This window comes from Salmo salar, chromosome ssa14 (assembly GCF_905237065.1).
Source record: "Salmo salar chromosome ssa14, Ssal_v3.1, whole genome shotgun sequence".
NCBI classification, from domain to species: domain Eukaryota; kingdom Metazoa; phylum Chordata; class Actinopteri; order Salmoniformes; family Salmonidae; genus Salmo; species Salmo salar.
In genome coordinates, this window is record NC_059455.1 from 33142370 (window position 1) to 33157463 (window position 15094).

The following is a 15094-nucleotide window of genomic DNA, read 5'->3' on the forward strand; positions in this document are numbered from 1 at the left end:
CCTCTTTCACATTGTCTCAGACTCCTATTGATACTTTCAACATCCTCAATAGGAAGTCGAAAAATAGTCAATAACCCAAAATGGCTAAGGTTTTCCATGCAAAAACACATACCCATGGAAAAGATGTCTCTTGTGCTGTGCTTTTTAGATGTTGTTGCAATTCAGGACACTACAGCATATAAAAGCTATTCAGTTTTTCTTTACTTCCAACATTCAGCAATATTTTCTCTGTGGTCAGCCATCTGGTGACACCACAGTTTAGCCAATATTTCAGTTCCTTTAAAAATGTCCACACAAATCCTTGTCCTGGTTTCTCACCATGGTCAACAACAAGTTGTTTTCTTTTACTAGTAGGGGGCAACCTTAGCCATGTTATAAGTATATATCACTATTGCACACAAAGAAATAACACAACAGACAACTCAAAAGTAGATGACATTCATCCACATAGATGTATAAAAACAGTGAAAAATACCAATTATCTCGATCAGCAGTAACTCAATAGAAACAGGAGTTTTTGAAACACAATATTTCAAACAAACATTGTTTATGTCAAAACGATTTATGATCATAAGAAAATAGACACAGTAACAGCACTGAAGTTTCAAGCACTTGACATGTTGATAAACAACCTATACTCCAAAACTATGTGGACATTTTCCTGCGTAACCCGCATTGCTGGTATGTTTGGTCAGCTGAACACTTTCCCTCGGTCGGTCCTCCAACAGCACTTCTGTAAGTCAAGTATAGGAGCCGGTGAGAGGAAACAACCTTTTCTTTCCCAAGGACACCCTCCCAGGCAAACCGGCGACCCAGGGACCCCCATCATACTCTAGCAAAAAAATATATGTTAATGGAAAGAAGTAATCAATGTTTAAAAAATTAATAGATTTTGTAGATAGTGTTTCATTATTTTGACCTCCACAAGTCATAATTGGAAGAGGAATTATAAACACTAACATAGCCTATAAAACAATATATTTTTTATTGTCACATAGACCAGATACGTGAAGTGTTGTTTTACAGGGTCAGCCATGGTAGTACGGAGCCCCTGGAGCAAATTAGGGATTAAGTACCTTGCTCAAGGGCACACGGACAGCTTTTTCAGCTTTTCGGCTCAGGTATTCGAACCAGCGACCGTTCGGTTACTGGCCCAATGCTCTAAAAGGGTAACTTGAAACACATTTTCGCTATGAAGAGCTGTTTAAACAAAGATTAGCCATGTATTGGCAAAAATGTATGTCTGAGTCAAGAAAGCTTACCAGCAGGCAGAGGTACTTGCCGCACTGGTATCCTATTCGCGGGTACTTTTTCATTTTTACATATATATATATATATATATATATATATATATATACTGAACAAAAGTATAAAACGCAACATCCAACAATTTCAAAGATTTTTCTGAGTTACAGTTCACATAAGGAAATTAGTCAATTGCAATAAATTCATTAGGCCCGAATTTATGGATTTCACATGACTGGGCAGGGACGCAGCTGCAACTCTTTACCCCTACTTACCCATATTACCTCGATTAACCTGTACCCCCCCCTACATTGACTTGGTACCGGCCGTACCCCATGTATATAGCCTCGTTATTTTATTGTTATTGTTTTTACTTTATTTTGATTTAGTAAATATTTTCTTAACTCTTATTTTTTCTTAGAACAGTGCCCCATGGTGGCGGTGGGATTATGGTATGGGCAGGCATAAGCTACAGACAACGAACACAATTGCATTTTATCGACGGCTATTTGAATGCACAGAGATGCCGTGAGATCCTGAAGCCCATTGTGAGGCCCATTTTTTTTGTAGGTATCTGTGACCAGATGCATATGTGTATTCCCAGTCATGTGAAATCCATAGATTATGGCCTAATTTATTTATTTCAATTGACTGATTTCCTTATATGAACTGTAACTCCATAAAATCTTTAATATATATATATAAAAAATACACTTTTTTTTTTTCTAGAACCTGGGTATTCAACCAGGTTTGCAGCCTGCTAGGGGTCCGCGGAGGTACTGCAGGGGTTCTGCATTTATACTGAATATAAATAAAAATGCAACAATTTTATATATATATATATATATATACACACACACAGTCAAAAGTTTGGACACGCCTACTCATTCAAGGATCTTTCTTTATTTTTACTATTTTCTACATTGTAGAATAATAGTGAAGACATCAAAACTATGACATAACACAGACTCATGTAGTAACCAAAAAAAGTGTTAAACAGGGGTGGTATACAGAAGATAACCCTATTTGGTAAAAGATCAAGTCCATATTATGGCAATAACAGCTCAAATAAGCAAAGAGAAATGACAGTCCATCATTACTTTAAGACATGAAGGTCTGTCAATCCGGAAAATTTTAAGAACTTTGAAATTTTCTTCAAGTGCAGTCGCAAAAACCATCAAGTGTGATTATATTTATTTATATATATATATATATATATATATACACATACACACACAAGAATATTCTGGAGTATCAAATTGAGGTAAAAGGAGCATTCCTTGCTCCATAATGGTTGTCTATGATGAAAGTGGTAGATATAGTGAACAGTGTAACGCTATCCATAGGTTTCACAGCAATGTGCCCATGTCCATTATAAAAGCTGGCCTAAAATCCTGTGGCTAAAGTGATGGTGGAGAGGGTCTGTGTAGCCACGGAGCGTAGGGCGAAGGTAGGCACTGAGAGAGGGGTAAGCAGGTAGAGCTGATGTTGGGCAGTCTGCAGGCCAAAACACTTACACTCCTCAGTCACCAGGTAGCACTGCAGCGGCTGGTGGGAGAAGCCCAGGGCAAAGTCCTCCCGGAGGGAGTCCCCACGTTGGGCCTTCTCCCCTGGGGTCAGGGCCGGGGACTCCTCCAGAGGAAAGTAGCGAGTGGTGGTAAAAGTGTAGAAGAGCCTGAGCAGCTCCCAGCAGCGTGCCTTGGAGGGCAGAGGATGGTCACTGGGAGGATGGTTGGGGTTAGTAATGATGGCTTTCACACAGGAGACAGAGCGACGGGACTCTCTGTTGATGAGCAGCAGAGCCAGGACATCAGGGCGGAGGGTCACAGAGCCTGGCAGGCAGCGCTCCCCCACGGCCAGGCTGCCTCTCAGGGCCTCCAGTAGAGGAGACCAGAAACAACCCACTAGCTCGCTCTCAGACCTGTGCAGGGTGGGACTGGGGCCGCACAGCACGCACACATCCGCCCCCGGAAGCAGCTGGAAGCGGAGCAGGCGATGTGCCACCGTGGGGCTGCCCTGGGGCAGGAAGACAGGGGTGTCACAGGACGCAGAGCCTGAGAGGGAGAGAGAGCGGGCCAGAACGGATAGGAGAACCACTTCCTGCGGCGCCAGACGCCACCATTTTTCCGTGGCGGTGGCTATCCGTCCGTGGACCATCAGGCAGCCAAACTCGCTATCTGCAGCCTGGGTAAAGCCGTCTAGGCCCTCCTGAAGCAGGGTGGCGTTGGGGGGCAGCAGGCAGTCCGCGCAATGTGTCAGGTCCCCCATAATTCCCTCCTGTCCTTGTCCCCCCTCCAGGAGCTGGTCGATGAGGCGGTAGCAGGAGCGCAGGTCCCTCTTCAGCCGCTCCACGTTCCTCAAGCTGGCCAGCTCATCCTGCCCCAGCACTAGCACCATGCAGTTCCACACGTTCTCCAGCAGGCGCCGCAGGTGGAGGTCTTCTTCTCCTGCACCACCACCTTCCTGCTGGGCCTGCCCACCGCTGCTCACCGCTATGAGCATCACGCTGTCCTGAAATACCCTCCACACCATCCGGCCTCCGCGATCAGTCTCACAGCCAGCCAGCACCACCCCCTGGCCCGCTCCGAACATGTGCACACCGTTCAGGGAGCCGATGACTGAGAAGGGGAGTTGCTTAGAGGCCCCCCGGGTGAAGAGAGGAACCCCACTGTTGGCAGTGAGGCAGAGAAGCTGCACAGAGCCTGCCTGTTGGAGCATCATGTGGCTGGGGTGGTCAGGCTAGGCGCTGTCCTCCTGAACCATCCACTGACTGGCCCTCTGGTTTAATGATGGCGAAGATTCAGCTCTAGTCCATGGTTATGGGACACTTGCAAGAAAACAGGAGCAGATGCATGCAACAAGAAGTTATATAATAGATCGTGATTACATAATGCATACAAGCAGATATCACTTGTCATGCAAACATGTCGCAGATGTGTATTTGCAGACAACTTTTAAGCATTTAGCTAGTTACTATAACTAAGCAAACACGCAAAATACGACCTCTCTTTTTCATTGTTTTCAAGTCAACTAACGCTAGACAGCAAGCTAGCTAGCTAGCTAGCTAACGTAGCGATAACTTTTTCACTGTAAACAGGACAAAATGATCGAAATAAACTTGGTAGCTAGCTATTTTACCAAAATACGTGTTGCCGGCAAATAGATGGCTCACTATCTAATGTTTTTTTCCCCTCTTACTTTTTCTTTGATGAATTTCTTCCATCACGAAACGAGTTGACTCCATTCACGTTTCCACAGCAACTGGCCCTGGCCGTTCTCACATGATCCATTCAATCAATCAGATGATGTCTCTAAAGCAGATCTTACATCAGTTTATCATACCAGAATCCTAATTTACCACTTGGAGAATAAATAAAATAAACTGACTTTAGATCAGTGTTTACGGCTGCATAATCCCTCTTCCTATTTCCGCCTTTGCCTCTGGTGAACTGGCCAGTCAGGTTCGAGAATGTTGCGGCTGTTCACGAGCGTATTGTCTAGGCGGCGCATGACAATTCACAGATCCTTTCAACATTAGAACAGAATGATTGAATTAGTTTGAGGAGTTTAGGTCGTTTATAGATCGAATAAACTGCGCCGCGCCAGGCATACATTCGTGAATAAACAGGATATTCATTTACGCTGTCAGAAGAACTATCAACGAAGCCAACTAATAAACAATAAAAAGGTAAGTGTCAAATATAGACTGAAGCGGAACACGTTAGCGCAGCGTTTCCCGAACTCGGTCCTCGGGACCCCAAGGGGTGCAGGTTTTGTTTTTTGACCTAACACTACACAGTTGATTCAAATAATCAAAGCTAGATGATTAGTTGATTATTTTTAATCAGCTGTGTAGTACTAGGGCAAAAAACAAAACGTGCACCGAGTTTGGGAAACACTGCATTAGCAAGACATACTTATTGACAAAACGTATAACATGTTAGATGAGATAAAAAAAATACATTTTTTAAAAAGTCAGTAAGAAATGCTCATGGTGTCAATAAGATAATTTAAGGTATCAAGCTATAGTAATAGATAAAGTAGCCTGAATTGCGCTTTCCTTATTCCAAGATTGTAATGAGTTACTCCATATTTCATGCTGCATCTGATTTATGTTACACATTGTAATATTGTCCACAATATCATCACGATCCGCGATCTTTCTTTCCACTGATGTGCATAGGTCCTGAATGAAATGCAGTGTCTAAAGTTAGAACTGTGAGAGTGAAGTTTCTGGTGGAAATTGGCCATCCAAAGATAACCTGCTGAAAATCCAAGACTGTAGGTAGCATCTGGTAGATTGGTAGGTAGGTAGCTAATACTGAACTATATGCAATGCTTCACAAATACAGACAGATTGGCTTTGGGTAAATTATGGACTATACAGCTCATGATAAAACCACATGGTCATGTAGAAGATGTTCATTGAATAGGGGAGTTCTAAGAATGCAGATAAGGGGACTTTAAATGGCTCCTCTGTCTTTGAAATTGACTCATCTGAGCACAACGAGTTCCTTGGCTTTTGATCAGAGCAGAATCCACAACTAATGAACCCACATACCTCTCTTTGTATTCCAGTGTGCCCACTACTGTGATGGGATGATCATATCCTCCACGTTTGTTATGTATACCCTTTATGGCCCATATCCATCATCCAATGAAGACTGTGCTTTTTGGGCATCATTAAATGCACTTTCTGGTCTATGCATTTTTACCCTACTATTTCAACAGTGTCAAGTTCTCCACATCCATGTTGCTTAGCAACTGAGTACTCATGCATGTCAGTATTGCATCATTGAATTTTTTTGTTCCAAATCAACTCTGGCTTCTCTATTCAACACTCAGTACATCAGATGCTCTGTAGTTGGTTTCAGAAACCCAATTGATCAATTTCCAGATAACCTCTCAACACATCGTATTATATTGAACAAACTTCATGCAAGTAGTGAATGTATTCAGTTCATGACAGACCTTGGGTTTATTTAGTAAACCTAATCTAGTTTTGGATTAGATTCTTGCGTTCTCTTTTCTACAAATCTAACTTTGATTTTTTATTTTACTAGCTGGAATGGAGAACAAAACCAATGGATCAGTGGAAGCCAAGCCGTAAGTTTAGAGGGTGGTCTTCCTTCTGAGGCTATAGATGAGGGATAAGATTGGCCTTCTGCCTTGTCCCTATATCCATTTATCCTGTCCTCTCTGTTCTGTCTTTCTAGTAAGGTGGAGAACGGACAGCTGCCGGATCCTGCTGACTGGGCGGTTACTGATGTCGTTAACTATTTCAAAGCTGCAGGATTTGAAGAGCAGGCCACTGCTTTCCAGGACCAGGTAAATGAACAGAACATAATTTACTAACCTTGCAAGTTCCACATTCTTCTCTCTCTCATGGGTCAGAGCTTCCCAATCCCTTCTTTTCGTAGGAAATCGATGGAAAGTCTCTGCTTCTGATGACGCGGAACGATGTCCTGACAGGCCTGTCCATCAAACTGGGGCCAGCACTGAAGATCTACGAGTACCATGTGAAGCCACTCCAGACCCAGCATCTGAAGAGTAATGCTAATGCATCATAGCATCACCCCATGCTCTTCCATGTGCAACAGGACAGTCATCTATGGAGGAGGGTTGAGAGGCTGGACGGACAGACCAGGCCGAAGACGTTTATGGACAGCAGAAGATGTTGGTGCTTAGAAAACTTATTTGCATCCTTATGCAAAGTCAATGTTCTTTTACTTGAAGTGATGACCGATGCCAAATGGTTTACGCCGTGAAATTAATTTACAAAGACATGGCAGTGATCATACAGTTTTTAGTTAACTGAGTGATGATATTCGTTTATGAAAGTAAGGACTTGATTCCTTTATTTGAATAAAATTATTTTACAGGTCTTAAAGTACACTGTACAGGTTTTTTTTTCCTTCTGAGTTAGTTTAAAAATATTCTAATCAAGCATGCTACTGAAGTGGATTCAACCGAATTGGTTAATTTAGGGGACAGTCCTTTTCAGATGGACGCAAAGGTGCACTAAATGTCTGACCTGCTGATAAATGTCTTAACCTTGTCTTGATATTTTCATTATATACGAACTTTTGAACACGGTTTTGATTTCAGAAAAAATTGCATGGTAATTAGTTGGAGGAAATGTGTTTGAACCATAGTCTTAGAATTACTGTTTCTCCATCACTGAATTTTTTCCCTAATGAGCCACTATGAATATTAGATGATCAAATCAGTATCTTTAAGCATCATGTACATCAATTCTCTATTTAAAGTGATGCTCTGGGAACTTTATAATTTCAGCCTGTAGTTTTTAAAGTGGTGCTTACAAGCCAAAACGGGTCCCCGTTTGTGTACCATGTCACCCATTTCATATGATATGTTAAGAATTTGTGCTTAAGATCCCAGACTGTATATTTAAGCACTTGGGGGTGGGGAATATAGGTTAATAAGTGTTCTTTGATTTCCTTATTTACCATATTCTTTCATCTTAAAAGGGTGGCTTTTTTTATTGTTTTGGATATGGATGTTTTTATCAAAAGTAGTACTTTCCCTTTTGTATTGTTAAGGTGCTCTGTTTGCATTCTGTTATGAAATAAACTACTTGCATCTAATGATTTGAGATACCACTCAGTCTGACCAAAGAACAATTAGCAAACAATCATGTAGAGAAAGAAGAATGTTTTAATTTCTAAATACAAAAAGTCAACAATGAATAAAATAGAAAAAAAGGCACAATAATTTACTTGAAAACCATCCTGTGCCATGAAAAATAAACCTGTAATCATTTCCTTTAAGGTGGTTTGCTGAAAATAGATGGCAAGTCTTCCTTACATGATTTCTGAAATGCTATTCTACACTTCATGAGATTCTGTGGCAGTGGAATGCCATGAGAAATGAATAGCAGTGTTGAGGTCAACTTTTTCCCTGTAGCATCGAAACGAAGGCCTGCAAGACAGGAACAGAGTGAGATAAGCACATGCATGCATCTTGAATTTCTCTGCATTGCAACCAAATACTAGTCTGCAATCCACACTGATTCCGTTTGGATTCCAGGCCAATGAAGGACTACATACACAACCAGAAGAGAACATTTTTGTTTTGACAAGAGGGGAGACTCACCAAATAATGCTGTGGTTTGTCTGTCCTATGAGTCTGTCTCACAAGAAGGAGCACACCTTCTGTGGTCTGAAGGGGTTGGTGCTGGAGGAGACCCCAGTGAGTAGGGGGTCCTGGAGGGCATTCTGCATGCAGAACTGCTGAAGGTCTGCTGCTGCCTGGGACACCTGAACAGAAACCATAATACAGGAATATAGTTGTGAACAAAAAAAACGACCTGTTGCAACGGGTAACATTGCACTCATTGCTAGTTTTAAAGACTCCTACAACTATCCCCCTTGAATGGATGTTGCCAATATTAGCTATCAGGTGTGAACACAAATCCGTAAACTAGGCTATGAATGATCTTAGGGCAGTAGGCCACACGCAATAATGACCGACAATTCCAATTCCATTAGAGACGATTAAGCGAAATATTGGGTTCTCGCAAGATCACCATTTCTGTGCCTAGATTCCACGCCCTTAGCTAGCTATTAGCCACTGTTAGCTAGATACTGATGTTAGCTGACTAGTTTCCCTGAGCAGGTTTATCAAGTATGTTTGAGTGTGAAATACATTACCTTCACTCTGTTGATGCTCGCTTCAAAACGCAGCTGCTGGACAACTTTCTTCATCGCAACGAGATTTGATGAGCCAGACATCTTTGCTATTTTGTAGAAAAGAAGCGGAGACAAATCGAATAGTTGATCACACATCCGGTTTTGAATCTTCTGCGCAGTCGCAGTGTGGCTCAGTAAGCGACCGCGACTCAACTTTCAAAATATTGTCACGTGCAGAAGTAGTGAAACGCCTTTCTTGCCAGCAGTAATTAATATATTAGTAGTAAAAATATACTATAAATTACAGTAGCACATAAACACGAGAAAGTAGTCACACCCATTGGCTTACTCATTTTGTTGTGCATTCAAAATTCATTAAATATATATGTTTTTCTCTCACCCATCTACACACACAATACCCCATAATGAAAGTGAAAACATGATTTTAGAAATGTTTGCAAACATATTGAAAATGAAATATAAAAATATTTAAATTACAAGTATTCACATCCTTTGCTATGACACTCCAAATTGAGCTCAGGTGCATCCAATTTCCTTGGGCATCATTGAGATGTCACTACAACTTGATTGGAGTGCACCTATCAGCCAATTCAATTGTTTGGACATGATTTAGAGAGACACGTTCTCGGTTAAACTGTGTAAGGAGGAGCCTAGAAGCTAACCTCATTTGCTCACATTGTATATAGACTTATTTTTCTACTGTATTATTGACTGTATATTTGTTTTACTCCATGTGTAACTCTGTGTTGTTGTATGTGTCGAACTGCTTTGCTTTATCTTGGCCAGGTCGCGATTGTAAATGAGAACTTGTTCTCAACTTGCCTACCTGGTTAAATAAAGGTGAAATAAAAAAATTTAATTAAAAAATGTGACTGATTGTTTGACTACAAATGAGAGTTGTTTGATTTCGTTGAATCTTGTTTCGCTATTGCAGAAATGTGTTAAGAAGTTAATGGGAAATGGCGGCGAGTAGTGCGGACGAAATCGAGAAAAAGTTGTGAATTAACAGGTGTGCTGGCAGAGTTGGAAAAAGTACTACATTGTCATACTTGAGTGAAAGTAAAGATACCTTAATAGAAAATGACTCTAGTAAAAGAAATTCAATCAGTAAAATTCTACTTGAGTAAAAGTATTTGGTTTTAAATATACACTGCTCAAAAAAATAAAGGGAACACTTACATTGTGTTGTTTAACTCCAAGTCAATCACACTTCTGTGAAATCAAACTGTCCACTTAGGAAGCAACACTGATTGACAATAAATTTCACATGCTGTTGTGCAAATGGAATAGACAACAGGTGGAAATTATAGGCAATTAGCAAGACACCCCCAATAAAGGAATGGTTCTGCAGGTGGGGACCACAGACAACTTCTCAGTTCCTATGCTTCCTGGCTGATGTTTTGGTCACTTTTGAATGCTGGCGGTGCTTTCACTCTAGTGGTAGCATGAGACAGAGTCTACAACCCACATAAGTGGCTCAGGTAGTGCAGCTCATCCAGGATGGCACATCAATGGGAGCTGTGGCAAGGTTTGCTGTGTCTGTCAGCGTAGTGTCCAGAGCATGGAGGCGCTACCAGGAGACAGGCCAGTACATCAGGAGACGTGGAGGAGGCCGTAGGAGGGCAACAACCCAGCAGCAGGACCGCTACCTCCGCCTTTGTGCAAGAAGGAGCAGGAGAAGTACTGCCAGAGCCCTGCAAAATGACCTCCAGCAGGCCACAAATGTGCATGTGTCTGCTCAAACGGTCAGAAACAGACTCCATGAGGGTGGTATGAGGGCCCGACGTCCACAGATGGGGGTTGTGCTTACAGCCCAACACCGTGCAGGACGTTTGGAATTTGCCAGAGAACACCAAGATTGGCAAATTCGCCACTGGCACCCTGTGCTCTTCACAGATGAAAGCAGGTTCACACTGAGCACGTGACAGACGTGACAGAGTCTGGAGACGCCGTGGAGAACGTTCTGCTGCCTGCAACATCCTCCAGCATGACCGGTTTGGCGGTGGGTCAGTCATGGTGTGGGGTGGCATTTCTTTGGGGGGCTGCACAGCCCTCCATGTGCTCGCCAGAGGTAGCCTGACTTCCATTAGGTACCGAGTTGAGATCCTCAGACCCCTTGTGAGACCATATGCTGGTGCGGTTGGCCCTGGGTTCCTCCTAATGCAAGACAATGCTAGACCTCATGTGGCTGGAGTGTGTCAGCAGTTCCTGCAAGAGGAAGGCATTGATGCCTGGCCCGCCCGTTCCCCAGACCTGAATCCAATTGAGCACATCTGGGACATCATGTCTCGCTCCATCCACCAAAGCCACGTTGTACCACAGACTGTCCAGGAGTTGGCGGATGCTTTAGACCAGGTCTGGGAGGAGATCCCTCAGGAGACCATCCGCCACCTCATCAGGAGCATGCCCAGGCATTGTAGGGAGGTCATACAGGCATGTGGAGGCCACACACACTACTGAGCCTCATTTTGACTTGTTTTAAGGACATTACATCAAAGTTGGATCAGCCTGTAGTGTGGTTTTCCACTTTAATTTTGAGTGTGACTCCAAATCCAGACCTCCATGGGTTGATAAATTGGATTTCCATTGATTATTTTTGTGTGATTTTGTTGTCAGCACATTCAACTATGTAAAGAAAAAAATATTGAATATGATTATTTCTTTCATTCAGATCTAGGATGTGTTGTTTAACCTGTTAGGGCTAGGGGGCAGTATTGACACGGCTGGATAAAAAACATACCCGATTTAATCTGGTTACCACTCCTACCCAGTAACTAGAATATGCATATACTTATTACATATGGATAGAAAACACCCTAAATTTTCTAAAACTGTTTGAATGGTGTCTGTGAGTATAACAGAACTCAAATGGCAGGTCAAAACCTGAGAGATTCCTTTACAGGAAGTGGCCTGTCTGACCATTTCTTGAACTTCTTTTCCATCTCTATCATTTACTAAGGATCTCTGCTCTAACGTGACACTTCCCACGTCGTCCATAGGCGCTCAGAGCCCGGGAAAAAACAGAATGTCGTCATTCCAGCCCCAGGCTGAAACACATTATCGGCTTTCTCAAGTGGCCCATCAAGAGACACTGGGCTTATGCGCGTGACCCGACCGCCCCCGCCTTTGGGATTTTTTCCTCTGTTTGCCGAAAAGGAGATTCCCTGTCGGAATATTATCGCTTTTCTACGAGAAAAATGGTGTAAAAAATTGATTTTAAACAGCGGTTGACATGCTTCGAAGTACGGTAATGGAATATTTAGAATTTTATTGTCACGAATTGCGCCATGCGCACGACACTTCTTTACTATTTTTATTTTGGACCAAACCAACATTTGTTATTGAAGTAGCAGTCCTGGGTGTGCATTCTGACGAAGACAACAAAAGGTAATCAAACTTTTATAATAGTAAATATGATTATGGTGAGTGCTAAACTTGCCGGGTGTTAGCGAATTCCCCGGAAGTTTGCGGGGGTATGCTAGTTCTGAACGTCACATGCTAATGTAAAAAGCTGGTTTTTGATATAAATATGAACTTGATTGAACAAAACATGCATGTATTGTATAACATAATGTCCTAGGGTTGTCATCTGATGAAGATCATCAAAGGTGAGTGCTGCATTTAGCTGTCTTCTGGGTTTTGGTGACATTATATGCTGGCTTGAAAAATGGGTGTCTGATTATTTCTGGTTTGGTACTCTGCTGACATAATCTAATGTTTTGCTTTCGTTGTAAAGCCTTTTTGAAATCGGACAGTGTGGTTAGATTAACGAGAGTCTTGTCTTTAAATAGCTGTAAAATAGTCATATGTTTGAGAAATTGAAGTAATAGGATTTTTAAGGTTTTGAAAATCGCGCCACAGGCTGCCAGTGGCTGTTACGTAGATGGGACGCGTCCCACCTAGCCCATAGAGGTTAAGTGTTCCCTTTATTTCTTTGAGCAGTATATTTAAGTATCAAAGGTAAATGTAATTGCTAAAATAATCTTTATCAAAAGTAAAAGTATGAATCTTTTCAAACGAGATGGCACAGTTTGTTTTATTGACGGATAGCCTGGGGCACACCAACACTCATAATTTACTGTTGTGTTCAGTAATATGGTGTCTTAGCTCAGTTGAGTATTGAATACTGTTGCTTTAAGAATGTATCAGGCACGGTGCGTGAACGGAGGCGTGAGTTTTGTACGAAGTAAAGAAGTTCAATAGTGATGGGCATTCCGGCTCTTTTCAGTGAGCCGGCTCGTTCGGCTCAGCTCACCAAAAAGAACCGGCTCTTTTGGCTCCCAAACGGCTCTTAAAAATAATTTGTTTTGTATTTTTTTCAAGTCAAACAGTTTGCGATAGTTTGACTATGATTGGTGTTAAAACGATTCTTATTAAATGAACCACAATGTATTTAAAAATGCATTGTTTTTTTATGAAAAAGAATGCTATTAAACATTTGCATTTAAAGTACAACTTTTTAATGTATTGTAACGCCCCTGTGTTTATAACCGCGGAAATCGACACTGCCGCTTGAGCATGCTTTTGCGGCACAGTCAATAGCGCGCTGGACTTCGGCCAAGAAGGTCGAGACCTAGAAGGTTCGAGACCTGCTCCCTGCTGTTTCATTACAGTATATAAACAAAGTGCATATAAATGTAACATTAAAAAAATAATGCAATCTGAACAGCATAATATAATATTGCACCACATCAAAGAAAAATAAATAACAATGTGCAAAACTGCAGCATCCCACTTAAAACATTAAACTGGTCCCTCTTTTCTCTCTTCTTTATTGCCATGTTTTAACCAGCAGCGCACAGCAATGCTGACCATATTTTGCTTTGATGAGAGATTGGCATTCAGAAATACAAGCTACCTCCCTTTTTGAGGGGCTGATGTGGTTTCTTCTCTCAGTAATTATTTGTCTCGTTATCGAGAAGACCCTCTCAGAGGGAACAGACGTGGCCACTATGCAGTCTATCCCTGTCATGACTTTAGTAAGCCGTGGGTAGACAGAGGCCTTGTTCTCCCACCAGCTCAGAAGAGGGGCTCCTCCAAATAGGTTTTGACCTCCATTATGGCATCTGCTGAGGGATACCTTCGTGCTGCATCCCCAGTTGCTCTCTCGTCAACAGCATCCAAACAGCAGACGTTTGTGGCACTACTGCTGGTGCTTCTGCTCCATCTACTCTTTCTTCTTCCTGGTGCCTGAGCCAGCTGACTGCTGGGGCTGTCCCTCCCTGCTGCTGAGGTAATTCTTTGAAGAGCCTCATCAATCGCTCTGGCATCACTGAAGTCTAACTTCTCATGAGCAGCGGTGTCTGATAGCACATGATTATATTCCATTCTGTGGAACTTTCTGTCGATTGATGAACATAGTGTCCATCAACTCTGTCACATGTCCTGTAGTTACATTTGCTTCTCTCTGGCGGCTGGCTGTGATTTGCTGCAGACCTTTAGACAGGAGTATCATTTTTGAGTCTGTCACATAGCTGAAAAGATAGTAACTTATTAGTTCAGGTTCATGTTATGTCTACTGACAATGCATTCTCATCTACTCCTCATATACATATATAATACTGGATTAAATAATGTAGTAATAACTGCTTACGGTACCTCTCTCCACTGATCTCCACAGTGACCTGCTCTAAGGGTTACCAGGACTCTGCACACCTCCTCCACCACCTCCCATTCCTCTTGGGTCAGAGCATCAACAGGTACATTGACAATGGCCAGGGTAGAGATGATGGCATCCTTTGACTCAAGAAATAGCTTCAACATACAAAATGTTGAATTCCACCTTGTAGTGCAGTCTTGTTTAGGCCTCAGCTCAGGCATCCCCATCTGGCATTGTGTAGACTTTAGTTTTTCACCACCTACTGTGCTCCTGTGGAAGTATTCCACAGCTGATTTCACTGTGTCCACGGTGGGCTTCATCACCTTCAGAGCATCTCTTACAATCAGGTTGATTGTGTGGGCCAGACATGGATGATGGGTCCATTTAAACATTTTCATGGCTTTGGTTATGTTAGCTGCATTGTTGCTAACACAACAGACCACTTTTCCATCTACTTGCCATTCTCTGGCCACTCTCAACAGTTCCTCTGTCAAGTTCTCTGAGGTGTGTCTGTCGCTGAACTCAAAGCAGTCCAGAAGACAGCTAGACATCAAAAAAATCTTCAATGAAGTGACAT

The 15094-nt window shown here is 42.3% G+C and overlaps 3 protein-coding genes across 7 annotated transcripts; 1 reads left to right on the top strand and 2 right to left on the bottom strand.

The window, feature by feature from the left end:
* Positions 1-2368: 2368 nt before the first annotated feature.
* fuz (fuzzy planar cell polarity protein) lies at positions 2369-4679 on the bottom strand. The gene is made up of 2 exons (XM_014140525.2): positions 4444-4679; positions 2369-4072 (listed from the first exon to the last, which is right to left on the bottom strand). The coding sequence occupies exon 2, from the start codon at positions 3964-3966 to the stop codon at positions 2632-2634; it is 1335 nt and encodes a 444-aa protein (XP_013996000.1). The 5' UTR covers positions 3967-4072; positions 4444-4679; the 3' UTR covers positions 2369-2631.
* A 53-nt stretch (positions 4680-4732) lies between these two features.
* On the top strand, positions 4733-8188 carry LOC106569309 (sterile alpha motif domain-containing protein 13-like). Of its 5 annotated transcripts, none has more exons than XM_045694224.1 (5): positions 4741-4933; positions 5429-6025; positions 6309-6351; positions 6462-6573; positions 6666-8188. In XM_045694224.1, exons 3-5 carry the CDS (start codon positions 6314-6316, stop codon positions 6813-6815), a joined length of 300 nt encoding a protein of 99 aa, XP_045550180.1. In that variant the 5' UTR covers positions 4741-4933; positions 5429-6025; positions 6309-6313; the 3' UTR covers positions 6816-8188. The 5 variants fall into 5 exon arrangements, with proteins under 5 accessions (XP_013996003.1, XP_045550180.1, XP_013996002.1 ...); XM_014140527.2 differs by having other exon boundaries at positions 5429-5552; XM_014140526.2 differs by having other exon boundaries at positions 5429-5548.
* On the bottom strand, positions 7906-9093 carry LOC106569310 (guanine nucleotide-binding protein G(I)/G(S)/G(O) subunit gamma-5). Its single transcript, XM_014140529.2, has 3 exons — positions 8919-9093; positions 8362-8525; positions 7906-8187 (listed from the first exon to the last, which is right to left on the bottom strand). Exons 1-2 carry the CDS (start codon positions 9051-9053, stop codon positions 8400-8402), a joined length of 261 nt encoding a protein of 86 aa, XP_013996004.1. The 5' UTR covers positions 9054-9093; the 3' UTR covers positions 7906-8187; positions 8362-8399.
* Positions 9094-15094: the final 6001 nt, after the last annotated feature.

Bases quoted from the DNA above. Each gene is read 5' to 3' on its own strand.
- LOC106569310 (XM_014140529.2), bottom strand. From the start codon at position 9,053: ATGTGTGATCAACTATTCGATTTGTCTCCGCTTCTTTTCTACAAAATA. The intron at 8,526-8,918 runs GTAATGTATTTC...GTTTCTGTTCAG, and splicing joins CGAGCATCAACAGAGTGAAG to GTGTCCCAGGCAGCAGCAGA.
- LOC106569309 (XM_014140528.2), top strand. From the start codon at position 6,314: ATGGAGAACAAAACCAATGGATCAGTGGAAGCCAAGCC. The intron at 6,352-6,461 runs GTAAGTTTAGAG...CTGTCTTTCTAG, and splicing joins GGATCAGTGGAAGCCAAGCC to TAAGGTGGAGAACGGACAGC. The intron at 6,574-6,665 runs GTAAATGAACAG...TTCTTTTCGTAG, and splicing joins CCACTGCTTTCCAGGACCAG to GAAATCGATGGAAAGTCTCT.
- fuz (XM_014140525.2), bottom strand. From the start codon at position 3,966: ATGATGCTCCAACAGGCAGGCTCTGTGCAGCTTCTCTGCCTCACTGCC.